General features: G+C 53.9%; 2 protein-coding genes across 2 annotated transcripts in view; both read right to left on the bottom strand.

Moving 5' to 3' along the window:
- The window catches only part of LOC126029745 (protein ENL-like), a 122,894-nt gene that overhangs the window by 24,357 nt on the left and 70,578 nt on the right, over positions 1-27,959 (bottom strand). The gene's annotated exons all lie outside the window — the stretch shown is intronic.
- On the bottom strand, positions 1,801-27,959 carry RFX2 (regulatory factor X2). Its single transcript, XM_049788069.1, has 17 exons — positions 27,858-27,959; positions 23,448-23,537; positions 22,836-22,915; positions 21,372-21,633; positions 19,042-19,116; positions 12,693-12,874; positions 11,052-11,171; positions 9,420-9,529; positions 8,207-8,325; positions 7,873-7,985; positions 7,109-7,263; positions 6,177-6,274; positions 5,077-5,226; positions 4,516-4,724; positions 3,326-3,479; positions 2,695-2,737; positions 1,801-2,200 (listed from the first exon to the last, which is right to left on the bottom strand). The coding sequence occupies exons 1-17, from the start codon at positions 27,957-27,959 to the stop codon at positions 2,088-2,090; spliced, it is 2,175 nt and encodes a 724-aa protein (XP_049644026.1). The 3' UTR covers positions 1,801-2,087.

The raw sequence follows: 27,959 nt of genomic DNA, 5'->3' as shown, positions 1-27,959 counted from the left end.
TATAGGATCCTTGGCCTCACACCCAAAAAGGACCTCAGACAAACTGCACCCATGTTCCTGGAACTTTCTCCTGCCTTGCAGGGTCATCCTGGTTTTCTCAGTAGAGAAATTTTATTTGGTTGGCAAGTGAGGGGTGGTGGAAGGAGGCTTGCACCAGCTTACTTCTCCCACCCCAAGCCAATTCAGCTGGCCAGACTGACTGGATGTGGGAGAAAGCTCATTGCATGCCCCACGTCCTGCTGTAGCAGCGGGAACCCCAAGAATGAGCTAGGGAGTACCTAGATTTGGATTTTGTGATGCTGGCATGGAGGAGGCGAGCCTGCCAGGATTGGAAGAGGTCATATTAGCTGGGTCTGCCACCCGTAGCCACGCTGAGGCAACTCCCTCCTGGAACATTCTGCAGAGGGCCTGGGGGAGATGCTGGAGGCCATGGAACCTGGTGGGACTGGGGACTAACTGGAGGGAGAGGGTTAGAGTATGTGCCCTGCACGCTGGAGCCCTGACTTTGAACCCTAGTCTAGGGACAAACCACACCCCCATAAACCTGAGAGTGCAGTTCTGCTCTTGTCCAGACGGACGTTGCACTTTTGGGGGATGTAGGATCACACATGGGTGGCCATATGTGGAAGTGAAGGCAGCCAGGGGACACCATGAACCACACCAAAAACCATTAGCTTCACTCTCCCAGGAGATATATATTTGAAGGACATTCTTCCTGTCCGATCTCATGTCATCAGCACTAAGAGCAGATCAACATTTGACTAGCACAGAGTTTTGGTTTCTAAAATAAGCCATATCTTTCCTCTCACCCCCTTTTTAGTGCACCCAGCTTGGGGGGGGGAGCGGTGTGGAGTGCTTAAGGGACACCAAATCTGGTTTGGTAAATAAAGGCCACGTGGAGTTTACATTAGTACCTTTCTGCATGAATGAAAACAAAATATTTGGGACCGAATATACATATTCAGAAGAAAAACGATCTAAAAACAGAGCGCAAAAATAAAAAAAAAATTTAAAAAAACCCAAACCTATTGATAGAAACTTATTCCAAAGAGGAGAGAAATGATTCCATTGCTTGAAGATAAACGCTTTTTAGACCAGACTTTTGCCTTCCTTTCTTGGCAGTTGGTTTGGGGGGGGACGGGACAGAGAGAGAGCTCTTGCCAGTGGGCAACCAAGTGCAAACGTGAGGACTGGAGCTGGGCTTTCAAGTTCAAGGGCTGCCCCAGTCCTTGGGATAAAGTTTGCTCCGGGGATGGGGTTGGGAGGAAGGTGGAAGGTGGAGAAGTTTCCAACCCGAAGCAGCAGCAATTTTAGGTTAGGAACTGGCTTGGGATCACAGTGGTGCGGGGAGCGCTCTGGCCAAGGGAAGGGTTGAAGGAGATTGAGGGGAAGAGTGGGTAGGTGGGGTCCCCAGGGTGTTGCTGCAAAATAGGGAAAATGGCAGACATGGAAGGCGATGCAAAAGCCCTGGTGGCTCGAAGGGATGGTGGGGGAGCTATGGTGGGCGTGGTTTTCCCGGGGCGTGACTTCACCAAAATGGCTTTATGGGGCGTGGTCTGGTCTTTCCCAGACATGGCTTGATGGGGCGTGGTTTTATGGGGCGTGGCTTCATGGGGCTTGGCAGCCTGAGCAAAGCCTCTCTCCCTTGGTTGATCCAGGGCTTGGCACGCACTAGGCAGGCACCCACTTTCCTGGCTGATTCCTGGGTGTCTGGAGTTGGGTGGGTTGGGGGTGGGGACTCCTGTCGGTTCCTCATCCTCGGCCTCAGCACAAATCGACCAGGCCAGAGGCCTTGCCCCCTCTGCCCAGGAAGGTCCCAGGGCAGAGCTCCACTTGGTATTTTTGGGGTGCGGGGAGGGAGTAGGACATGGCCTCGGTGGATGCCTCAGGGATGACAGCGGCTGGCGCGGAGGGCCGGTGGTGTGGAGCAGATGTGTAGGGGTTGGGAGATGGGGCACGGGGTCTGGAGTTGATCGGCGGGTGAAGGATGAAGGGCGCTGCCCCTGGGCACGCCTACCCGGCAGGTCAGGCACGAAGGGGGGGGCACAGAGCCCGAAGGCACAGCGGCGGCTGTGGCCGTGGCGCCACTAAATGTCCTGCAGCGAGTGACTGGGCTCGCTGCGCTCCCGCTTCACCAGGGGCTCCCCCAGGCTGCGGGCCTCCGAGTCCGCCTCGCTGCAGTGGTCCTCGCCCATGTCATCTGCAGGGCCAGGCGCGGTGTCCCCGGAGGGGAGAGACAAAGATGCACGTGGTTATCTCCAGAACCTTCCCATCTGGACCAGAGAGGGGTGCCATGCCCTCCTCCCTTGGTGCAGAACCTGGATCCCCTTTTTTGGGAGGAGAGGAGCTACACCTGGCGATGCTCAGGGCTAACTCCTGACTCTGCACTCAGGGATCACTTGTGGCAGGGGTTCAAGGTTCCCTATGGGATGCCAGGGATCGAACCCAGGTCTACTATGTGCAAGGCAAGGGCCCTTCCCACTGTGCTATCTATCATTCAGGACCCCCTAGGAGCAGGACCCCTGGATGGTTCTGGGCCACCCCAATTGGCCATGGTGGATGTGCCTCTCCTCATCTATCTGAGGCCACTTCCTGAAAGTACCAAGTTCCAACCCAAGCTGCCTAATTTCTAGCGGGGGAGGGGGCAGCAGGGAGTAATGCCCCTGAGGGGGTTTCGGGTTGGGGCTCACCCACCTTTGTCAAGCAGCGTCAGCGACAGTGAGGCCACATCGTTGAACTGTAAGAGAAAGGGCAGGGACAGGCCGGGATACAAGTCTAAGTCCATCCATTTGTCCATCGGTCTCCCACCCACCCTTCTCCTGGCCACTATGGATTCACTGATGCTTTGGGGAATGAGTCCCAAAGTTGGGGGGGGATAGTTGGGGAGTGGGATGGAAGGAGACTTCTGTGCTCATATCAGCCAGGGGGGACAGAGAGGGACTGTTCAGAGAGCTGCCAATCATCTAACAATTCCACTCCGGGGTCCCGATCCGGGAGGAATTGGTGCCACCGGTTGGCAAAAACAAAACAAAACAAAACAAAAACAAAACCACAAGCCCTGAGATGACACTGAGAACATCTGCCCAAGTGGTCCAGCATGAGGAAAGAAGAAAAGGCCACTTGGGGCCAAAGTGATAATGCTGTGCCTGGGCAGAAGAGTGAAGCTGGGGTAGGGCTGGACCATCCTCAGAAACGGCATTTCTCTGCGGGTGACAGAAGGTTCTGGAACTCGGCTGAGTGGCGGCACTGAGGATGTCTCGAACACTAGAGTGTGGTTGGTTGGTCTCAGTGGTCGGGCACCCACAAACGGGGCTGGGGCTCTCACCTCGCCCATCACCGCGATGGGTGTCTCCCCGGTGGCCTGGGCCACGCGGTGCTCCACCAGGTAGAACATGTACTCATCATAGAGCAGCCGGATGAGGTGGAAGGAGCCGAAGCTTGCAGCGCTACGCAGGGTCAGATCCCGGATCACCATGGAGCTGGGGATGGGCAGGCAGGCGGGAAGACACTGGCAACTACCCTGGGGCGGAGGTTACCATGTTCCCCCACCCCCGCCCCTCCAGTGCAGCCAGGCTATCTTGGCGGGGAAGATTCAAAGGACTCCCCCCCAACCCCTCAGAGAAAGGGTCGTGTTCCTTTTCTCCCAGGATCTAAGCACCCCCTTTATGGCACTTGGAAGAGACAGTTGGAGAGAGTCAGGTGGCAGTTGGAGGAAATATGACAGATGGACATATGCCAGGTATAAAAGGAGAAAATTGGACTGTTGATGGGGAGGGGGGCAGAATAGGGACCAGAATGGGCCTGCTGGCTCTTGGGGGGGACCAGAAATAAAGCATCGGAAAAATGCTGCCTGCTTTGCATCTATTCACTTTTCTGTCTTCTTTGAATCTGGGCCTACCCAGACCAAGTGGCTGATGAATTTCCATCTATCTCTCTCTCCTTCTCTCTGGAACCCTGGGAGGCAGTGGCAGGCCTCAGACACCAGGAGGAATAAAACATATATGTAGTTTCTTCTTCCCTGGACACGCAGTTGCTACATGTCATCCCTGGAGCCCCTGCAAGTCTTGCAGAAACGGGCCCTGGAAGCCTAGGGGATCTGCAGCCAGCAGCCCTGCTGCCCTGGCCGCTTTGGGCCTCTTTGGTTTCTGGACCTCTCCAGCCCTTCTTAATTTTCTTGCTGGCACGGGGTTGGCTCATGGAGTTAGGAAGGGTAGGGGAAATCCAATCACAGGGAGGGTCCGTCTATGAGGATGGGCTTGTGCATGACACTGGACCCAATCATAGGACATGAGGGCGGGCTTATGCATGGCGCTGGGTCCAATCACAGGACAGGCCCATTTGTGAGGACGGGCCTCACAAATGCCGAGTGGAGTCCACTCACAGGGGTGGCCACAGGGGTCACATGCTGGGGGTCGGGGCCCACACCCAAGTGGAGCCTTGTACAGCGTCTGCTTGCTGGTGAACTGGGCTTGTATTCTAGGCCCTGCAGCGGGGCAGAGCCGGCGGGAGACACACCTGTAGAAGGACCACTTGAGCAGGAACTGCCGGGCGGCCTTGGGGAAGGTGGGGCTGCCCGCGTGCTGCTTCAGCACCTGCGTCACCACGTTGTCCAGCCAGCCGGCCCACTGGTCCAGGGAACTATGCTGCTGCAGGGTCAGCTTGAAGTCCTGCTCCAGCCGTTGCACCACGCTCTCCTCACACTGGCACACCCAAGACGCCTGCTCCTGTGGTGGGGGCCAGGGGCAGCAGGTCAGCTGGGCACCAGGCTCTGGCCTTACCCTCCACCCCCCCTTCTCAGAGAAGACTCCCCCTGGCTCTGCACTGAGCAATCGCGCCTGCCCTGGGGACGCCGTGGGATGCCGGGGACCGAACCTGGGTCAGGCACCTTCCCAGCCAGCTGTGTTGGTCTTTTAGTGACCCAATGGGGAAGTCCCGCAGTTGGCCGCCAGAGGGAGACCGGGAGCGAGAACACGGATTTATCTATCTCCAATCATAACTGTTTTGAATTTGGGGAGCTGGGGGTGTAGGTGGGCCCCCTGGGTCCCATCCCAGGGGCGGTGCATGGGAGAGCCGAACCTGCACGTTGGCGAAATCCACGCGGTTGAGGTCGCTGAGCATCTGGCTGATCTGTGACGTGTTCTGGAGCACAGCCCGGGCCGCCTGCGCCAGGTGGTTGAGTGACGTGTAACGCCGCAGCGTCTGTGCAAAGGCGCTGACCACGCTCACCTGTGACCCAGGACAGCAGTGTGAGCCCCCGCGGTGCTGGGTGCCAGGAGTGCTGTCTTTGTTGGGGCCAAAGGAGGGATTCCCCCCCATACCTTCCAACATGCCTCAAGAGTGAGAAAAGGAACAATACAAATCCCGGGGTACCCCTTCCCATCAAGGAGAGAGCATGGCCCCCTAGCCCTGGAATTCTGGGCTCTGCATTTGTTTTTGTTTTTGTGTCTTTTTTTTTTTTTTTTTTTGACTCCTGTTGGCTCCGTGCTCAGATATTACTCCTGGTAGGCTCAGGGGACCATATGTGATGCCCAGGTTCGAACTCAGGTCAACTGTGTGCATGGCAAACGTCCTACTCGCTGTGGCCTCCCAGAGCTCCACACTTTGTTTTTTGTTTGTTTTGGTTTGGTTTGGGGGGGGCCACACCCAGTGACGCTCAGGGGTTACTCCTGGCTATGCGTTCAGAAATCGCTCCTGGCTTGGGGGACTATATGGGACACTGGAGGATAGAATTGTGGTCCGTCCTAGGTCAGCCACGTGCAAGGCAAAGGCCCTACCGCTGTGCCACTACTCCAGCCCCCAGAGCTTCACACTTTGAAGACCACCAGCCTAACCCATGACCTCTAGGTTATAGGCAAGTCAACCAGATGTGTCCATCTGGCCTCCTGCTCAGGATGTTCCAGAGAATACTAGATGCTCCTTCTCCTTTTCGCTCCTGCTTTTTGGTTTTCAGGGAGGGCCACACTTTCTTCCAAATCAATGCAGCTGCCTCAGCCAGCACTCTGTTGGGGTGACCTTCTTCCACACCCCAACCTGCAGGGAGCCTTTGGGAAGGACCAACAGCCTTTTTTCTGGGAGCCCAGTAGCCTTCAAGCCTGCACCTTCTCCAATTCCCCATCAAAGGGTGTCGAGGGGACCCAGTCCTGTCCTGGGGGGCCGCTGTACTGGGAGCGAGTTACCTTGGTCTGGATGACTCGCTGTGGGAAGTCACTCATGGCATTGGTCAACCAGCCTTCCAGGCTCTTGGCAAAGTTCCGAATGGCCTGTGTCAGGGTACCTGGGACAGACAAAGGCACCCATTGACCCTGAGAAAAGGGGGTTGTCTAATAGGGTGCCTGCATGGGAAGACCAGCCCCAGCACAGGAGGTAATTGGGTAAGTCAGCTGGGGCTCTCTGCTCAGCTGGGGCCAGAGCCATAGTTCTGCAGGGAAGGTGTTTACTTTGCATGGTCAGTCCAAGTTGGATTCCCAGGAGTCCAGAGTGTCCCCGGATCACCAGGAGTGATCCACGAGCAGAGTCAGAATGAGCACTAAGCACTGCCAGATATAGTTCCTCGTACCCACCCCCCAAAAAGTAACAAATATAGGAAGGGAAGATAGACCCAGTTCAATGCTAGCATCAAATGGCACTGATGCCATTTGAGTATCCCTGGGATAGCCTGGCTGGTTCCAGCAACACAGGGCCTGAGTGCTTAACTGTCTGGTCTAGTTGACCAAGTATTGTGGGAGGGGTCATAAGCCCCCCTGACTCCAGTGTGAAGGAAAAAAAAGAAAGAAAGCAGGGGGGCCGGGTAGGTGGCGCTGGAGGTAAGGTGTCTGCCTTGCAAGCGCTAGCCAAGGAAGGACCGCGGTTCGATCCCCCGGCGTCCCATATGGTCCCTCCAAGCCAGGGGCGATTTCTGAGCACATAGCCAGGAGTAACCCCTGAGCGTCAAGCGGGTGTGGCCCAAAAACCAAAAAAAAAAAAAAAAAAGAAAGAAAGCAGGACTCTGGGAGATGAGACGGTTCAAGCGGTTGGATCACATGTGCTCCCTGTCCAGGTGTGAAGGCTGGGTTGCAGGGAGGGGCAGGGCAGGGCATGGGTGCAGGGTGGGGCCCCGCTCGCAGCTCACTGGGCACCGGCCGCAGGACATCGGGGATGAGGATCTCCACCAGGGCCTGGTACAGGATGTGGTCGCAGTTCCTCATCCACTTGAGAATGGGCTTGCATTTACACAGTGACACCAGCTTGTCCTTTGGGAGAACGGGGCCTTCCGCTTCATCTTCGCTGCGGGAAGGGAAAATAAGGGAAGGGAGAAGGCGGGGTGAGCCCCAGTCTGACTGACGTCTATCTGACAGTACCAGCCTAGGCTGGAGGAACGAGGATGTGCCATTTCCTCCCGTTAATTTGAGTAGAGTGGCCTGGAGGCCCAAGCAGCTGTCAAAAGCAGACTCACAGGAGGGGGCGGGCTTGCGCACTCAGCTGGGAAATTGACAAAAGGGGCGGGGCCGAGGAGTCAGGCCTGGGAAATTGACTAGAGAAGTGGGTGGAGCCTGAGCATTAGTGCTGGGGAAATTAACCAGAGAGGAGGTGGGGCCTGCACTCACTGGGGAAATTGATGAAGGGGCGGGGCCTGCACAGAGGAGTGGGTGGGGACTACGTGACGGGGCGGGGCATGAATACAAATAGTGTCCAGAAAGGGGGCTGGGCCCGAATGCTAATACCCGAGTGATTGACGTGGAAGGGGCGGGGCCTAGGCGCTCAAGCCTGGGGACATTGACCAGAGAAAGGAGCAATCTGTGGATCAATGCTTGGAAAGTGGGGGCCCTTTCCCCACAAAGTGGTGATGGGGTTGGGATGGGATGGGATGGAGGAGGAGCACCTGACAGTTGTTACCTGCCAGGAAGAGAGGTGGGACGGTCACCCGCCAAGGTTTTAGAGTTCCAGAAAGCCAGCCAGAGCTTCTCGATGTAGTGGAACTGAAGGTTCATCACGACGTCCAGGGTGGCCTTGGGGGACAAACACCGGGGTTGCTCGCTGGCCTACAGGCTTGTCACCTGCCCCAGTATGTGTGGCCGTGGTGTGGGCTGCGGAGGGGGTCACTGGAGCGCCACATACAGACCCCAAGAGGGGCTGGAAGTGAACAAAGCCAACCCCACCTGGGCAGAGGGCAGAGGGAGAGTTGCTGCCCTGGGGCTGTGGTGGTAACCTTCGTGGGAGGGATTGTCACCTCGCAGAGGCGCCGGTACACCAGCTGCAGAGTCTTGACATCCTGCAGCGTGACATGGTCCTGAAGCACGGCATCCTCCAAGTTGGGTGCTGGGAACTCCGTTAGGACATGGGAGACGTCTGGCAGGAAGGAAAACAGGGAGCAGGGCAGTGGGTTTAGCTGAGCACATAAGTCGCCTCAGTGGGCATAGGTCAGAGGACTGCCAGCTCATTGTCTGGGCCCTGAGAAGGAATCGAGCCCATGTTGAGTGAGTTCTGAGCAGCTCAGGCTGCAAGGGAAGCCAGGAACCTTCCTGGAATAGTCTTTCACTGCTCCGACCCCGGACCTGGAAGCATTTCAAGTTAACATTTTGTAATTCTTTCTGGCAGCCATTTGCATCTCCTTTTTTTGCTTGTTTGCTTGTTTTTCTTGTTTTTAGATTGGGGGCCATACTAGCAGTGCAGAAGGCTCTGAGCTTCTGGCTCTGAGGTCAGGGATCACTCCTAACTGATTCTCCAAGGGTGGAGGGCACATAATGAGGTGTCAAGGATTTTTGAGTCCAGGTCGGCACATCCAAGGCAAACGCTCTGCCCACTGATCATCACTCTGGCTCTGCATCTTACTTTTATGTTGGTGTGGGACTGTGGGGGGAAGAGGTTGAGGGCGTCCCAAGCAATAACAGGTATGCAGTTCCATAGTCAGGCCCTTAAATGCTCAAGACCACCAGGGCAATCCCAGAGTGCTCAGGTTGTCACATATGCAAGGCGTGTGCTCCAGCCCTTTGCATTTTATCTTCCTGGTCCCACAAAACTTGTTTTGGTTTGTTTGTTTGTTTTGTTTTGTTTTGTTTTTGGGCCACACCCGGCGGTGCTCAGGGGTTACTCCTGGCTGTCTGCTCAGAAATAGCTCCTGGCAGGCACGGGGGACCATATGGGACACCGGGATTCGAACCAACCACCTTTGGTCCTGGATCGTTGCTTGCAAGGCAAAGGCCACTGTGCTATCTCTCCGGGCCCGTTTGTTTTGTTTTTGGACCACACCTGGTAACACTCAGGGGTTACTCCTGGCTAAACACAAAAAAGGAAGTTTCTAGAAAGTTCTAGAACATTCACTGTCATTGAAAGGCAAGACCCAAGAGCACCCAGTAGTGCTGAGGGGACAGGGGTGGGGGGGCTTGAAAGAGGGAGGGGACCCCGAAATACTGAGAGCCCCCAGAATAAACGGGGGAACTCACCAATGTATTGCTGGTGGTGCTGGCTTTGGGCGGCCATGGCCTGCTCGGGTGTGCTGTGTGGGCTGCTGTGAGAGGCTGTGTCCGAGTCTGTCTTCTGGGCCGGCCGGTACCTGGCAGGGGACACAAGGCAATGTGAGCCCCATGAGGGACAGGAAAGAGCAAGATTCAGCTGGAAAGGGAATCTGGGGTGCCAGAGTTCTAGCGCTCACCCTCAAATATACAGACCATCAAATGTGTCCTGTGAGCCATTTGCAAGTACCCAACTCCAAATCATGCACATGTCGTCCCCCCCCACCATGGTCTCCAGAACATTCTCTTTCCCATGGCTACTCAGACCCCATGAGGTTCCTTCCCCTCTTCCCTTTCCTCTTCATGTGAGAAAAGGTAGCTGACTCTGGGCCAGAGTGACAGCACATTAGGGAGGGTGTTTTTCCTGCTTGCCCCTAACCCAGGTTTGATACTAGCATCCCACAGGGTCCCCCGATCCCTCCAGGAGTGATTCCTAAGCCAGGAGGAATCCCTGAATACCACTAGATATGACCTAAAACAAAAAGAAAACATAACATAAAAAAAAAACCCTAGGGCCTGGAGAGATAGCACAGCGGCGTTTGCCTTGCAAGCAGCCGATCCAGGACCAAAGGTGGTTGGTTTGAATCCCGGTGTCCCATATGGTCCCCCCGTGCCTGCCAGGAGTTATTTCTGAGCAGACAGCCAGGAATAACCCCCTGAGCAACGCCGGGTGTGGCCCAAAAACCAAAAAAAAAAAAAACAAACAAAAAAAAAACAACCCTAGATTCAGTCACCGGTATTGTGAAATAAGCATATTTTAATACCTAGAAATATTCCATATTTATAATAGAAAGAGTCCCTGACCATCTTGGATGTGACCCTAAAACATAATAGAGAAAGACCTGGAAATTCTTTGCCTCCGAAGCTTGGCCTGAGGGGCGGGAGCGATAGCACAGTGGCAAGGCATTTACCTTGCATGAGGCCAACCTGGGACAGACCCGGGTTTGATTCCCAGCATCCCATATGGTCCCCTAAGACTTCCAGAAGTGATTTTTGTGTGTGTGTGTGTGTGTGTGTGTGTGTGGTTTTTGGGTCACACCCGGCAGTGCTCAGGGGTTACTCCTGGCTCCATGCTCAGAAATTGCTCCTGGCAGGCACGGGGGGGGGGGGGGGGGGGGGGGACGGGACACGACACACCATATGGGATGCCGGGATTCGAACCGATGACATTCTGCATGAAAGGCAAACACCTTACCTCCATGCTATCTCTCCGGCCCCCAGAAGTGATTTCTAAGTGCAGAGCCAGAAGTAACCCCTGAGCGCTGCCAGATGTGACCCCAAAGCAAACAAATGAAGCTTGGCCCCAGCCTTAGCCTTCAGTGTCTGGTTGGTCTCACTGACTCCGGATCGAACTGGGCTCACTGAACCCAAAGACTGACTCAGGAAGGGGTGTCCCCCAGTATATGAAAAGTTTGACTACAGGTCCATCTTCCCATCACTCCTGGACTCTTGGAAACCACGTAAGAGCAATGGGGTCCAATGGCGGTGGGTCCTTGGAGGCAGTTGTGTTGGGCATGGCCACTGCCGTCCTTGTCACTGCTGGGGCCAGCCGAAGCCACCCACCTGGGCTTCTGGTGCAGCGGCTGCTGGCGCATGGCCATGTACTGCGTGTCCTCCTGCAGCCGGTTCAGCGGTGAGTCTGGCTTCAGCCGGATCCCATAGTAGTGATACTTGGAGTTGCCCCTGGAACAAACACCATGGGGTCACTAATGTCTCGCACGAGAGGTGGTGACTTAGTCCCGGGTCTCTCTTTTGGGGTAACCCCGCACCACATGGGAAGGGCGGGTTATTCTGTGAACAAAGTGGTCTAAGAGATCCTGCACAGGGCCAGCCAGAGAGGAGGCTCTTGTGGGAGTGGAGCCAAGCCCCGAGTTCAACCCCTGCCCCATGGAAACAAAGGAAGAAGGAAGACAGCACCCCATTGTGGAGATGGAGAGAATCCCCTCCTGCACCCCACGATGGGGCCAGATGGACAGATCTGGAAGTGAGTGACCAGCTCATCTGTGGGATCCAGCACCACCTTCTGGTCATCACCGTCACCTCCATGATCATCACCACAATCTCCCTCATCTGGTGACAGATCTTCACCACCATCATCACTATCCACAGCCCCTTCATACTCCCATTATCACCATCAGCATCACCATCACTGCCACGGGCATCACCATCGTCACCATACGCCTTGGGACTCATTGGTTGCAAACATCTTTGAATGTAGCCCTGGGATTGGGTTTGAGACCGCCTGGTCCCACCCCCAGGGGTGATCATTTCCCTCAGATTAAATCACTGGATTTGGAGGAAGGCACACTCTTGCGTTTCCGGACCTCCATGGAGCTTGCTACTTCTTAGGAGCCAAGGGAAAATGTATGGGGACTCCTGAAAATTCGTTTCCTGTGTGTGTGTGTGTGTGTCTGTGTGTGTGTCTGTGTGTGTGTGTGAATTATTTTCCAGACTGCCATTTGCTTCTAGACCTGCATGTCTCCAATGTTCTGATCTTAGAACTCAAGAATTTAATGCCATCTAATCCACATCATCACGTTCATCACTACCACCATCACTACCATCATCAGCTTCATCACTACCCCACCACTGTCACCATTATTATCACCCCCACCATCCCTGGGACCATAACCGTCACCAACTATCACCATTGCCAACCTCATCCCCATCCCATGGTGTCATATAATGACACTTTGGCCACCAGGGGTCACACTGATGAAATGGAGCCTGAGTTGTGGGCCACCCAGGTGGATCAGTGACATTCACACCAGGAGGACATGGCCCATTCCAGGGACACATTATTTGGAACACATCTTGCTGTTAAAGCCACCTAAGACTGTCGTCTTGCCTTTTCTGTGGACTCCCAGTGGGGCAGATCAGGGACTGGAGCCATAGGAAGGCAGGCAGGCAGGGCAGTTGCCTTGTGTGCAACTGACCCGGGTTTGATCTCTGGCACCCCATGGGTCCCTCAATCTCGCCAAGAATGCTCCTTGAGTGCAGAGCCAGGAATACACCCTGAGCACCATCAGATGTGCCCCCTTCAAAACAAAACAAAAAAAAACAAAAACATAAACTAAAAGATCCAATCAGGAGAATATTTTCAGATGGTGATTGAAGAGGAAGGAGTGAAGTGTGGGTGACTGTAGAGGAAAGGAGAGGAAAGGTGGGCACAGGGCTGGCAGAACCCCACCCCCCTTTACACACCTGGTTCCCAGGCGCCGGGTCCGCAGGCCCATGAACACAGAACGGATGAGCTTCCCGAAGGAGGCGGCGTTGACCGGGTCCAGCTTGTGCTCTTGGCAATGACGAAGGTAATGGTTGTACAGAGAACTCCGGGGCAGGCTGACCCCTTCTGCGGTTTCATAATTGTCCAAGAGCCACTGGAGCTGGGGGGAGAGACACCCATGGGTGCCGGCAAAATTCCCTTCCTACCCCAAAGATGCAAACGGGGGCACCGCGGAAGGATCTCCCTCTGCGAGCCTGTGTGGTCAGGGAGTCACTAAGACACCCCGAGATCTGCTCCACCTGACTCTACCCTTCCACTCTCAGTCTGCAGTTCAGGCTCAGGACTCTGGTGACAGATCCCGGCTGTGAATGGGACCCCTGGGGTTCACTTCAGTCTTTATAATCAGGCACCTAAGGAGCTTGCACAGTCATGCCAAGCAACACCAAGGGATTCCTGAACTTTCAGAAGGGAGAAGGGACTGAAGGTCAAAGTCAAGAAGATTCCAGATGACCCAGATGGGGGTGTCTCCTCTACCTCCTCCTGCAGCACCAATGAAGAAAGTGATCTGAGCCCTAGATAAGGAGGAGCTGTGAGGGCAGAGGCGCCCATGTGGAAGGGTAAGCCCACATTTCAGAGGGAGGCCTGCCAGCCTGGACCCAGTGAACAGGATCTGTCGCTCCTTCATCACCCACACATTCACTACACATCCGTGTGCACACCCATCCACCCACCCACCTACCCATCCATATACACATCCACTGCTACCCACCAAAATATACATAACTCACCCACACAAATATACATACCTACCATTCACCTACGTCCACCCACTCCCTTCCATCCATGCATCCATCAACCCATGATCTATTCTTCTACCTATCCATCTACTCATCCGACCACCCACTCATCCACCCATTCATTTATCCATCCACCCACCCACCCATCCATCTATCCATGCATCAATCCATTCAGCCACCCACCCATCCATTCAACCAGCCATCCACTTACTCACTAACCCACCTACCCCTTCATCCATCAACCCATTCACCCATTCCAACCATCCATATATCCATCCATTCACCCACCCACCCAACCCTCCACCCATTTATCCATCCATTAAAAAAAAAAAAACCAAAAACACAAAAACCTATCCACCCACCCATCCATCCAGATATAGGAATACAGAAGCACTGTCTGGGAGTGGAATATGGAGAGGAGGGAGGCCTGAGACAGCACCCTATGCTAGGAATGGGTGAATCAGGCCACTGAAGACATCATGGATCCCCAGAATGCTGACAGGCTCCCAGCTGTGGGTCCCTGCAGGACCCCACCCCTTTGCATCTCTGCAACCTAGTCTGAGTATCTCTCCTGGAGGTGACTACCCCTCCCATGGAGTACCTGCTGGCATTGCACCTTCAGAGCCCTGAGTCTGCTCCCCAAACCTGAGCTATGAGGTGAGCCTGTGCTTCCCTGTTCAAGGCAGTCTTTGGGGCCCAAGTGGGATAAGTGAGGACCTGAGTTCAATCCCCAGCATTGAACCCCAGTTCAAACCCTTGGGCACAGCCAGATCCTGAGATGGCTGGCACTGGCTGCAGTAAGGAGACAAACAAGAAAACAAAGATCCAGAAGATGGGGTACATGAGAAAGGGGGATGGCACTGGTGAGGAGCTATGTGGGGCTCAAGACCAGCAGCTGCATGGACCCCAGGAGAGCTTGAGCTTGGAAGAGGTCCCTTCCCTTTGGGCTAGGGGTTATCTTAGCCATGCCCCTCCATGGTGCACGCATGCACACCTGTGTGCCTGTGTGTGGCCCCGAAACAAAATGGGTTACTCCTGGCTCTGTGCCAGGAACTGCTCCTGATGGTACTCTGGAGACAATATGGGCTGCAAGGGATGTTCGAACCTGGGTCGGCCGCGTGCAAGGCCAGCACCCTCCCCACTGTGCTCTCACTCCACTCCAGCTGTTTTGGGGACACTCCCTGAGGCATGGAAGGATTATTCTCTTGCTCCCCACTGGCTATGTGACTGAGAAATTGCTTCTCCCCTCAAATCTGTTCAAGTCCTGGGACTTCAGAGTGGGACTCATCCTGTGCAGCAGGGAGGTTATTTACTTTGCACACAGATGACCCAGATTCAATTCCCACATCCCAGAGGGTCCCCCTGACCCTGCCAGGAGTGATTTCTGAATACAGAACCTGCTCTGCCAGGTGTGACCCAGAAGCAAAAAAAAAAAAAAAAAAAAAAAAACTAAAACTAGGGGCCAGAGTGATAGTACAGTGGTAGGGCGTTTGCCTTGCACACGGTCGATCCAGGATGGACCTTGGTTTGATCCCTGGCATCCCATATTGTTCCCCGAGCCTGCTAAGAGTGATTTCTGAGTGCAGAGCCAGAAGAAACCCCTGATCTTCACAGGGTGTGGCCCAAAAAGCAAACACAAAAACAGAATTAAAAAAAAAACTAAAACTAAAACAAAACAAAACATAAAAAAATAAAGAACAGAGGGCTGGGGAGAGATAGCACAGTGGTAGGGCATTTGCCTTGCAAGCATCTAACCTAGGATAGACTGCGGTTCAACCCTTCAGCGTCCTATAAGATTCCCCAAGCTAGGAGCGATTTCTGAGTGCATAGCCAGGAGTAACCTCTGAGCATCACCAGGTGTGGCCCCAAAACAAAACAAAACAAAACAAAACAAAGCTGGAGAGATAGCACAGCAGCCTTTGCCTTGCAAGCAGTCAATCCAGGACCTAAGGTGGTTGGTTTGAATCTCGGTGTCCCTTATGGTCCCCCATGCCTGCCAGGAGCTATTTCTGAGCAGACAGCCAGGAGTAACCCCTGAGCAACGCTGGGTGTGGCCCAAAACAAAACAAAACAAACAAACAAAAAGCAAAAGAAAACATGCATCCTTATTTCGTCCCATTTTTTCACTTCTTGTCCTGTCCTGCAGCCTAAGTCTCTCCCGTACAGTGGGGAGAGCGGAGAACAGAGCAGCCCAGAGCAGCCCCTAATATCCTCCTGCATCATCTAGCACTCCCTACCTCATTGTGTCTGGCACCCACAAGAGACCTCAGGAGCCCCTGAAAGAGAAGTAGGGGGACCAGGCATCCCAGGGGTGAACCCTGGTTCTGCAGGTGGCCCCTTCTGACATCAGGAAACTATAAAGCGATTTTTCCTTGTTTTTTGTTTGTTTGCTGGCTTGTCTTTGGACCACACCTGGTGATGTTCAAGGGCTGCTCCTGGCTCTGTGCTTAGGGATCAATCCTGACAGGCTCAGGGAGACCCAGAGAGATACTAGGGATGGATCCTGGGTTGGTTGTGTGCAAGAGAAATACTCTCCCCATGTACTATTGCTCTGGCCCGTTTGTTCGGGGGAAAAAGAAAATCAAAATAGGGCTGAAGAGATAGTACAGTGACAGGGCTTTTGCAGCCAATCCAGGACGGATGGAAGTTCAAATCCTGGCATCCTATATGGTCCCCCATGCCTGCCAGGAGTGATTTCTGAGCACAGAGCCAGGAGAAACCCCTGAGGGCCATTGGCTGTGACCCCCAAAACACCAAAACAAAACAACAAATCAAAATAGGGGCCAGAGCAATAGTTCAGAAGGGAGGGTGTTTGCCTTGCACCCAGCCAATCCAGAAAGTTCCCCAAGCCCACCAGGACTGTGGTCCAGAAACAAACAACAACAGCAACAAATTAAAAGAAATTTGGGGGCTAGAGCAATAGCACAGTGGGTAGGGTGTTTGCCTTGCATATGGCCATCCTGGGTTCGATTCCCGAATCCCATATGGTCCCTAGAGTTTGCCAGGAGTGATATTTGTGCACAGAGCCAGCAGTAACCCCTGAGCACCACCGGGTGTGGCCCCAAGAAAAAAAGACAAAAAAGACAAAAAGAAAGAAAAGAAAAGAAAAGAAAAGAAAAGAAAAGAAAAGAAAAGAAAAGAAAAGAAAAGAAAAGAAAAGAAAAGAAGGGGGCCGGGCGGTGGCACAAGAGGTAAGGTGCCTGCCTTGCCTGCGCTAGCCTTGGACGGACCGCGGTTCGATCCCCCGGTGTCCCATATGGTCCCCCAAGCCAGGAGCAACTTTTGAGCGCATAGCCAGGAGTAACCCCTGAGCGTCAACGGGTGTGGCCCAAAAAACCAAAAAAAAAAAAAAAAAAAAAAGAAAAGAAAAGAAAAGAAAAAGCTGAGTTTCTGGGTAGCTCTGTGTAAAAAATGAGGCCAACTGCTGTGAACAGTATGAACTGTGGCATCTTAATAGAAAAGAAAAAATCCCAAAGAGAGGCCAGAGCAATAGTACAGCAGGAAGGGCTTTTGCCTTGCACACAGCGGACCTGGGTTCCATCCCCAGCATCCCGTAGGGTCATAAGCCTGCCAGGAATGATCACTGTGTGCAGAACCAGGAGTAAGCCCTGCGAATTGCCGGGGTATGACCCCCAAAAAACAAAAGCATCAAACATGCTGATCTCTGACTGGTGAATGAGCGAGATTTTCACAGCGCCCCCCCCCCACCACCACCTTTACGTGACTCCCCAGAGCATCCATCAGCTCTGGGTGGCCCCAGACACCCCAACCGCCATGGAGCCATAGACAAAAGAGCTTCAGGCACTGAGGGAGAGTCGGTGTTAAATGCTCTTCGGGAAGGAAGAGGGGAGTGCTGGAGGGCGAAGCGTGGCTTCAGAAAGTGGGAAGGGTGGTGGTGGTCACAGAGACCTTGAGGAAAAGCAGAGACCAAAGGAGCTGTGGGGCAATGGGCAGCTTGGGGAGCATTTGCAGCCAAGTAGTGCACCAGGCCCTGCAAGGCCCTGGGGCAGGTGAGCTCAAGCCTGAGTTGGTGTGTCTTTAGTTTGGTTTGATTTGGGGGATCGCACTCAGCAGTGCTCAGGGCTGACTCCTGCATCAATCCTGACTCTGGCTCAGGGGACTCTAGGGGATGTCAGGAATTGAACCCAGGTCAGCCACAGGCAGGGCAAGGGCCCCACCCAGCCCCACTTACAATTTTTCTGAAAAGAGGGGGTCATAAAGGATGACACTGGGCAGTGGCTGGATACGTGATGCTGGGGACCAAACTCGGGGCCTCTCATGTGCAGGGTACAAACATATACGAGCCCTTAAGCCATATTCCCAGACTCTACTTTCATTCAGATATTTATTTTTCCCAAAAAGCTGATCACAGGAAAGTTAGTTAAGCATTATTGGGGCAGAGGCCAGAGCAATAGCACAGTGGAGTGACTGACTGGGGTTCAATTCGCAGAATCCCATATCATCCCCTGACACCATCAGGAGTAATTTCTGAGCATAGAGCCAGGATGACTCCCTGAGCACTGCAGGGTATGGCCCCAAGCCCCTCAAAAATCACTGAGACTAGAAAATTAGTACACTTGCCTTGTATGGGGCAGACCCATATTCAATCCCTAAGCATTGCCAAGCGTAGCCACAAAATTAAAAAAAAAAAATCTTTGGGGAGGGGCCGGAGAGATAGCATGGAGGTAAAGCATTTGCCTTTCATGCAGGAGGTCATCGGTTCGAATCCCGGCGTCCCATATGGTCCCCCGTGCCTGCCAGGAGCAATTTCTGAGCCTGGAGCCAGGAATAACCCCTGAGCACTGCCGGGTGTGACCCAAAAACCAAAAAAAAAAAAAAAAAAAATCTTTGGGGAGACCCTGATCTTGATTCTTTTAGTTTTAGGGGTAAGTGCACCCAGCAGTACTCAGTGATTACTTCCAATGGTGTATGGGGGTCCCTATGCAGTGCCCGGGGATAGAACCTGACTAGGCTGTGTGCAAGGCAAACACCGTCCCCACTGTCCTATCTCGTCTCCCTGCCTATCCACCCCATTTTGATTCATCTTTTGGGAGCAGGTGAATTTATTTCAGTGTTAATTTATCTGCAGGGCCTACTAGCTGCCAGGAATTGCCGAATATTCAAATTTTGAGTTCTACCTAGAGGTCAATACTATTTTCGTTATTTGTTTTTAGTTTTGGGGTTACATCAGGTGGTCCTCAGGGCCGACTCCTGGCTCTGTGCTCAGGAATAATTCCTGGAGATGTTCAGGGGAGACCCTATAAGATGCTGGAGATCAAACCTGGGTCAGCTTCATTGCAAGGCAAGTGCCCTCCCTACCCTATCATGGCTCCAGCCCCAGTATATGGCTCCAGCTATTTGTGTAGGGTATAATATTCTAGATTATCTAATCCCCACCTGCTCCCAGTTCCCCACATCCTCCGCACTTCAACCTGTCACTTCCTGGCCTTTGCGGTCATGAAGACGCCTCTGAAGGTTCTGGGGACAGAATCTGCAGTGGGGACCCACCCCTGGTGGGACACACACTTACATGGCTGTTGAGTAAACCGCTTTTGTGTGATGTGATCCCTTCGCTTTTTTGGAGGTTTTCAATCGCCATTTCAAGCTAAAGAAAATGTGCGCACGAAACAAAAGAAAAGGGAAAAACGGGAAGGAAAAGAAAATAAAAAAACAAGGGGGGGGGGAAAGGAAATCAGATGGTTAGCATCAGCCAAGATTGGTCTGTATTAATATCCAAATCATGATTTGCGTGCCTACAAAATCAAAAGGAGGTCTTGGCACAGGCAGGGATCAGCAGGGGTCAGAGGTTACAGGGGTGAAAGCCAAACAAGGGGTGTTAACTCGAGGACATGCAGGTTTGCCAAGGCACTGCCAAACACCAGCGGGAGAAACGAGGTTAGAAGGTTAAAAAAAACTGTCAGTTTATTGTATGTGCGGTGTCAGGAATTGAACCCAGGGCCCCCCACAGGCATGCCCACTACTCTCCCAATAAACCACATCCCTGGGTCCCCTATCTGGCTTTTTTACACCATGTTTGCACTGAACAACATGAGCATGTGAGACCCCACTTGCTGCAGAAATCTGATCTGCAGCAAAGTCACCTCAGTAATGGTCCCTTGACCTGCTATGCTATGCTGGTCTGGCCATGTCTGAGGCCTGAAAGACCTTCCAGAGCAGAGAGTAGCCAAAGGCCAAAAGGTTGCACAGAACGCCCACATGGCCCAAGTTTGCATTTGACCACTCTGCACACTGATGGAGGGTTTGCAGTGGTGCAGGTGGTGTTGGGGTCATGGGCAGCACTGCTGCCAGGATGCACCTTGGGCTCAGGGACTTATAGTCATGGGCTGCCGTTGGCAAGGCACCACAGGCCACCGAGTCCTGGGCCTGCAAAAAAACAGTCTTTCCTTTGCAAGAGTTTGAAAAGACACAGAACCTTGGACGAAGTAGTTTGCCTCTTACGCAGCCAACTGACGACCCAACAGACAGAATCCACAAATGTCAACAGTGAGAAAACAGAGCTTGGTGGGGAAGTTCATGGGGAGGGGAATAAAGGCAAAATTGTGCCCTGACACCTCACAGGTAGGGCAGATCTGGAAAGGAAGTGGGCACTCGACAGACCAGACCAGTATTCGGCTCTGGCAGGAGGAAAAGCCTCTCTGGGGCCGGAGAGGTAGGACAGTAAGCGGAGAGGACATTTGCCTCGTATGCTGTCAACCAGCTTCAATCCCGCAGCATCCCATAGGGTCCCCTGAGTACCACCAGGAGTGATCCCTGAACGTAGAGCCAGAAGTCAGTCCTGAGCACTGCCAGTATGGCCCAAAACAAAACAAAGCAAAAAACGAAAAAGAAGGAAAAGGCACCATCAAGGAGACACCACTACAGACCCCAGGTGAACTGCGCTATTGCACCGCGGCACCTGGCCAGCAGGTGGCGCTCCGGGGCATGAGGGGATTAGCCCCGCTGGGATCCAACTGCTGATGGGGGTAAAGGGGGGCAGATCCTGCGGAGGGCCCTGCCCCCCAGAAAAGAGAAATGCAATCTTGCAAGGACCAGGATGTGGAATTTGAACACCTAGTGTGGCTTTCTTTTCGTTTCTTTTTTCCTCTGTTTTGTATTTTTGGGGCCACACTTAACTGCGCTCAGGGCTTAACTCCTGGCTCTGCTCAGGGATCACTCCTGGTTGTAGAGTTCTGGGGACCCTATGGGGAGTCTGGGATTGAACCTGGGTCAGCAGTGTGCAAGGCAGGCGCCCTCCCCACTTTCCCATTGCTCCATCACTGCGTTCAGCTGTGGCCTCCTGCATATGGCTCTGCTATCTTTTTCTTATTTTTAGTGGGGGAGCCACACCCAGTGATGCTTGGGGGTTCTTCCTGGCTATGCACTCAGAAATCGCTCCTGGCTTGAGGGACTATATGGGACGCCAGGGGATCAAATCGTCCTAGGCTAGTGCTGGCAAGGCAGATGCCTTTGCTCTGCATCACTGCTCCAACCCCAGGCTCTGCTATTTTTGCAGGGTATAAAAGGCTGGATTACCCCATCCTCGCCTCCCCTGGCCCCCCTCACCCATCTCTTTGCATCTCATTTTACAGCCACAGGCAGAGCCTCTGTGAGAGGTATAAATCCTCTTCCTGGCCCAGTAGCATCTTCCTGACCCGTCACGCCTCCTCCAGGGAGCCCCCTCCCATCCCCTTCCCATGGCCTGACCGAGGTGCAAAGATGCTCTTCTTGGGTGTGCCGGGAGAGCAGGGCCCACTGTCCCAGTCGTGGTAGTGTCTTTTGGGGGGACTCTGAGGCACTGAGCCTGCCCCCCACCCCACTACCACACACCAAGCGCCTCGCCCTGTGAGTCCTGGCACATACCGTGGCTGGCGAGGACCGAGAGGAGTGTGCCAGGGAGTGCTTGGTGCTATCCATGCCTCCGTGGATGAGGTAGGCTCCGGCGCCCGAGACAATGGGGCTGCCCCCGACGTCCATGGCGATGCCCACCATGCTGTGCGAGGGCACCGTGGGTGGCGAGGAGCCCGCCATGGTCACCTGCGCTCCGCCGGGGGCCTCGAAGTAGGAAGCGGCGCTGCTGGGGGCGTAGAGCTGGGGGTCAGGGGTGTAGGTATAGGCGGTCCGTCTGGAGGAGGACGAGAGGGTGGGAGGGTCCTCTGAGTCTCCCGGGATCCTGCACAGCTTCTTGGAGAAGCTGGGACCCCAAGTGCTGAAGCATAGGATGGCCCCCAAAAAGCCACATTTAAGGTGACCCTTTGCAATATTGTTTTGCGGGGTGACACATATGATGATGTTCAGGGGTTACTCCTGGCTCTGCACTCGGAAATCACTCCTGCTAGACTCAGAGTACCATAGGGGATGCCTAGGATCGAATTCGAGTTGGCCACTTCAAGGCAAATAAATGCCCTACCTGCTCTGTTATCACTCTAGCCCTAAAAAAAGTGTTTTTTTCTTTTTGTGCCACACCCAGCAGCGCTCATGAGTTACTCCTGGCTCTGCACTCAGAAGTCGCTCCTGGCATGCTTGGGGGACCATATGGGATGCCAGGAATCAAATGGGGGTCTGTCCAGTGTTGGCCACGGGCAAAGTAAGTGCCTTATTTATTTATTTTGATTTTTGGGCCACACCTGGTGGCACTCAGGGGTTCCTCCTGGCTCTACGCTCAGAAATCGCTCCTGGCAGGCTCGGGGGACCTTATGGGACGCCGGGATTCAAACCACCGACCTTCTGCATGCAAGGCAAACGCCTTACCTCCATGCTATCTCTCCAGCCACTTATTTATTTATTTTTATGGGGCTTCAGGGATCATACAGAGGGGAAGGACATGAGGCCAGTTAGGGTTTGGTCCCCTTAGCTCCACTAGGAGGGATTCCTGAGCATAGAGCCAGGAGTTAGCCCTGAGCAACGACAGGTATGAACCAAAACAAACACAATTTCAAATTATGAGGCATGTGGACAATGGACACGTGGAAAAAAATTGCACACAGTCCCACCCCCAACCCTGCCATACAAGGGGCCCAGGTTAAAGAAGGGCCTGAACATTTTGAAATTCCTAACAGAGGGGTCTGCGCCATAGCACAGCAGTAGGGTGTTTGCCTTGCAGGCGGCCAACTCACGGTGGATCTGGGTTCTAATCCCGACATCCCACATGGTCCCGTCCCCCCCCCCCCCGGGCCTACCAGGGATGATTTCTGAGTGCAGAGCCAGGCATAACCCCTGAACACTGCCAGCTGTGACCTCAAAACAAAACAAAACAAAACAAAAAGAAAAAAAAATAAAAGTTCTGGAATAGGGCCGGTGTGTCTGGTGGGAGAGGGGCGCACGTACAAGGCTCCATTGGTGTAGACAGCGTCTCCCCCTTCCACGTACTGCACCTGCGGTGGATACACATGCTGCACGGGCTGGACCTGGAACCAAGCAGACACTTCTGTTGCAGAGGGTCCCTCTGCCCCCCCACCCCGTTTCAGCCTCCCTGGAGCTGAAATGCCTTTTGGGGCATCACGTCCACAGCTGGCACTGCTAGAAGGGAACATGGAGCATCAGAAAATGGGGGCTGGGAGGAATTCCAATGCTCAGAGACCCCAGGATGCCCCTCTTTGCAGGGTATGAATAAATCCATTAGGGTGCTGAGGGTAGGGGGAAGAAGGGGTCCAGCTCCCCTCCCGGCCCCTCTCCAAGCCCTGACTCCTGAATGGTGGGCTAGGGATCTTGGCACCCCTGGGAAAAGCCAGCCAGCTCTGAGGGGGTCCCCTGGGGAGGAAACAAAGCCCAGGGTGACAGTTTTAAGGGTCGCATGGGATGCCGGGGATTGAATCCCAATCGACCACGTGCAAGCAAACGCTCTCCCACTGTACTATCACTCTGACCCCCAGTTCTACTTTTCAATCACCGTCCTCCCTCTGTGCTCCCACTCCAGCCCCTGGTCCCCAAGTCTGTTACCTGCTGAGGCACCGGCTGGACTCTGGGGAGAGACATGGGTTGCATCTGGGCCCCTTTGGGGGTAGAACCAACTGCTTGGACCAGCACCCGCTATGAGGAAAGGAGAGGACAATCAACACATGTGTGTGCACAGGCTCATGCACACGCACATGCATACGTTACAAACACAGGTTACATGTGTGAGCACATGCAAAAGTCACACATATCCCATCCACCCCACACCCTCTGGAGACCCTTGTGCAGAGAAATCGCTCCCTGAGGGTGTCTCCCTCACCCAGGAGGAAGAAGAAGGTCTGGGGGTGTAGGGGTCCCTCACTGTGCTCCTGTGTTAGCTTATAGTGCTTTCTTTGGGGGGGGATTTTCTTTTTTGGTTTTTGGGCCACACCCGGCGGTGCTCAGGGGTTACTCCTGGCTGTCTGCTCAGAAATAGCTCCTGGGGCCGGGCGGTGGCGCTAAAGGTAAGGTGCCTGCCTTGCCTGCGCTAGCCTTGGACGGACCACGGTTCGATCCCCCGGTGTCCCATATGGTCCCCCAAGCCAGGAGCAACTTCTGAGCGCATAGCCAGGAGTAACCCCTGAGCATTACTGGGTGTGGCCCAAAAACCAAAAAAAAAAAAAAAAAAAAAAAAAAAAAGAAATAGCTCCTGGCAGGCACGGGGGACCATATGGGACACTTGGATTCGAATCAACCACCTTAGGTCCTGGATCGGCTGCTTGCAAAGCAAACACCACTGTGCTATCTCTCTGGGCCCTTATAGTGCTTTCTTTGCTGTTGCACCCCAGGCACTCGGTGGACCCCCAAAACCAGGAGCCTAGAAAGGGCCAATTGGGAGCCCATGTGTGGTAGAGGAAGGGCGGCCCTGCAGAGACAGGACAGCCTGGGCTGGAGGTTTAGAAGTCATGTACTGGGGTTCTGCAGTTTTCCCAGGAGGACCCAATGCCCTCCCCCCCCCCCGAATTCCAGGGGCCATGTTTTGCCTTCAAAACCAAGAACCCATGGTGATAGGGGGCTGGAGAGAGGACGGACAGCAGGGAGGACACTGGCCTTGCATGTAGCTAACCCAGGTTCATCCCCAGCACCCCACAGGGTCTCAGGAGCACTGCCAGGAGTGATTCCTGAGTGCAGAGTCATGAGTCAGCCCTAAGCACCGCTGGGTATGCTTCCCCACAAAAATATTAAAAAATGGGGCCAGCGAGGTGGCGCTAGAGGCAAGGTGTCTGCCTTGCAAGCGCTAGCCAAGGAAAGATCGCAACTGCGGTTCGATCCCCTGGCGTCCCATATGGTCCCCCCAAGCCAGGGGCAATTTCTGAGTGCTTAGCCAGGAGTAACCCCTGAGCATCAAACAGGTGTGGCCTGAAAAAACAAAAAAAATAAAATAAATAAAAAATATAAAACTATGGGGATTAGAGTGATAGCACAGTGGTAGGGTGTTTGCCTTGCACGCAGCCAATCCAGGGTGGACCCCTGTTTGATCTCAACTTACTATATGGTCCCCATGCCTGCCAGGAGTGACTTCTGAGCACAGAGCCAGGCATAACCCCTGAGTGCCAAAAACCCAATAAAATAAAGTATAATAAAATAAAATCAAGCACTGCCCCAGGACCTGGTAGTGGAACACAACACACACACACACACATCATACACATGTTATGTGGATACCTCTAGAATTGCAGTGCTCAGGGAGAGACCCAGAGCCCCCTAGAAAAACTCTTCAGGGTAGGGATTGGTAGAATGGAACCCCCCTCTCTGCAGAGAGGACAGGACTCTCTGCAGAGAGGAGGTGGGTGCAGGGGGCAGAGGCTAAGGCTGCTGGTGAGGATAACACTTCCTTTTTGGGGGGTGGAATGTTCTGGATCTAGGGGAAGGGGAGAGTCACATGACACTGGGGAAATGAGCAGAAATGCCGCTGTTCGGGTCCCTGACTTGGTTGGCGGGTTCAAGAGGATGCGAAGTCCCAGGGGAAGAAGAAAGCTGGGGCATTTTTTTCATGCAAACAGAAGAGGACGCACCAGTGCGGCAGTCCCTAGACCAGCCAGTACATTCCATGTATATTCTTGGGGATTTTGGGGCCACAGCCAGTGGCTCTCAGGGATGACTCCTGGCTCTAAGCTCAGGGATCACTCCTGGGGGGAGGCTCAGTGGACCCAGATGGGGTGTTGCGGGTGTTAAGTGGGGGTTAGCTACATGCAAAGCAAGTCCTTTACTCCCTGCCTGCCCCCTGCAAACTTTCTCTGGCGCCTGGGGACCCTTTGGGGTTTCCACCTTCCTGAGCATTCTGTTTTAGGTCAAAAGGTGGCAGGGGATACAGGGAAAGGGGACACTGGCCTAGACAGTGGTTCAGATGGGAAGTTAGTGTGCAGGAGAGAGACCAGAGACAGAGAGAGAGAGAGAGAGACAGACAGAGACAGAGAGAAAGACACAGAGAGGGGGAGAGAGGGAGACAGAGAGAAAGAAATGGCAAAAAATTTAAGGAAGGGGTGAAGGACCAGAGCAATAGGACAGCGGGTGGGCATTTGCCTTGCATGTGGCCAACCCAGGTTCAATCTCCAGCATCCCACAGGGTCCCTGAGCACTGCCAGGAGTGGTGATTGCTGAGTGCAGAGCCAGGAGTCAGCCCTGAGCACCACTGAGTGTGACCCAGAAACAAAACCAAAAATAAAAATAATTTGGGGCCAGAGTGGATAGTACAGTAGAGAGGGCATCTGTCTGCCTTGCATGCAGCCAACCTGGTTTAGATCCTTGGCACCCCAGAGGGTCCCCTCAGCACCGCCAGGAGTGATCCCTGAACACAGAGCCTGGAGAAAGCCCCGAGCCCCACTGGGTGTGGCCCAAAAGTAAATAAAAAAGAAAAAATATATAAAATTAAAGAAGCCACAGTCTTTCTGAGCCCCCGCAGAAAAGAAAAGTAATTTTTGCGCAGCGGCTAAGCCCTCGCCTTGCACACGTAAGGCCGGGATTCAAATCCTGGCACCAGCACTGTAAAAATTCGCCCAGCCCCACAAGGCACTATAAACCAAAACCAAAACCAAAACCAGGGTCCGGTGAGATAGCACAGCAGTGTTTGCCTTGCAAGCAGCCCATCCAGAACCTAAGGTGGTTGGTTCGAATCCCGGTGTCTCATATGGTCCCCCGTGCCTGCCAGGAGCTATTTCTGAGCAGACAGCCAGGAGTAACCCCTGAGCATCGCCGGGTGTGACCCCCCCAAAAAAAACTAAAACAAAAACAAAAACCCAAAAAACCTGTTGCAGTACCAGCCCTTTCCTTTGGGCCAAATTCTGGGCTCTCCCTTACCAGCCTGAATCAATCCGCTTCCCTGTCCCCCCACCCCCCAGGCTCCTGACCTTTCAATCCACAAACGGTGGATGGAGGGTCAGAGTGCCCTCGCCTCGTCCGCTGTCCCCGCTCGGGGGTGGCCAGAAGTCACGGGACGTAGGTGCGGGGTTTTCTCTGCCTCGGTTCAGCCCAGGGTAGGAATCTGTAAGCCGAGGGCCTCCATGTGAAAACTCGCCCACACACACGTAGAAAACATTTGTGGGTTCCCCCCCCCCAGGTGCAAATTCTCCACTGAGCCAGATTCTAGGAACCCTGGTTGGGCTTTTGTGTGTGTGTCTGTGTGTGTGCATATTTCGTAAAAAACTCTAGTGCTGGGCCATAGCACAGCGGTAGGGCATTTGCCTCGCATGCGGCCAACCCCAGAAGGATTCTGGTTTGATTCCTGGCATCCCATATGGTCCCCTGGGCCTGCCAGGGGCGATTTCTGAGCGAAGAGCCAGGAATAACACCTGAGTGCAGCTGGGTATGACCCAAAACAAAAGAAAACAAAAGCAAAATAAAACCTCTGGAGCAATTCTCAGAATCAGTCGTGGGGGCTCATTGGCGGGCAGAGCCATGGGGGGGGGTCCAGTTACAAAACAAATGACAAAAAGGTAATGTGGAAATGACATGGCCGGAGAGAGGTTTGTTTAAAAATTGGGACCGGGGTGGGGGGGGCAGTACCAAAGGGTGTGTTTGACCAGGGCTCCCACATGCAAAGCTTCTGCTGATGGGTTTTGGTTTTGGGGGGGTCACACCTGGCAGTGCTCAGGGGTTACTTTCAGTTCTGTGTTGGGGGGGTCTTGTTCTTAGAGATACTCTGAGGGTCCCTTGAGGTGCCGGATGAACTCAGGCCTCCTTCTGCTGCTGCTGCTGTTTCGAATGCTGTGCCCCCCTCCCCCTGTCTCCCAGGCACCAGAGCATCTCCTCTGTATGTTTGGTGTCACCCTTTTTCTCGGTGGGACCCTCCCACACACAGTGAAGAAGCAGCAGTGGAAGAATGGGGGTGTTAGCAAGCACAGGAGGAGGGGAAATCAACTTCAGGGGTGCACGCAGGGAATATGGGATTGAGGTGAGTGTTACCTGGGGGGCCGTTACCTGCGGGGAGGCGGGTACAGTCTGGGCTACGTTCGCGGGGCCTGCTGCAGGGCCCAGAGTCGCCGAGGTGGGGGGGTCAGCTGCCCGTTCTGGGTTCTGCAT

The sequence above is a fragment of the Suncus etruscus genome, chromosome 15, assembly GCF_024139225.1.
Source record: "Suncus etruscus isolate mSunEtr1 chromosome 15, mSunEtr1.pri.cur, whole genome shotgun sequence".
Classification (NCBI taxonomy): Eukaryota; Metazoa; Chordata; class Mammalia; order Eulipotyphla; family Soricidae; genus Suncus; species Suncus etruscus.
The sequence above is the reverse complement of the archived record's forward strand: the minus strand, read 5'-3'. Positions and strand labels throughout refer to the sequence as shown.

What these genes read in the sequence shown, in the direction of transcription:
- RFX2 (XM_049788069.1), bottom strand. Translation starts at nt 27,959, where the DNA reads ATGCAGAACCCAGAACGGGCAGCTGACCCCCCCACCTCGGCGACTCTG. An exon ending in TCCAGCCGGTGCCTCAGCAG is followed by an intron (nt 22,916 to 23,447) that starts GTAACAGACTTG and finishes GCTTGGTTCCAG; the next exon opens with GTCCAGCCCGTGCAGCATGT. An exon ending in TGTCCTGCGGCCGGTGCCCA is followed by an intron (nt 6,275 to 7,108) that starts GTGAGCTGCGAG and finishes TGTCTGTCCCAG; the next exon opens with GTACCCTGACACAGGCCATT.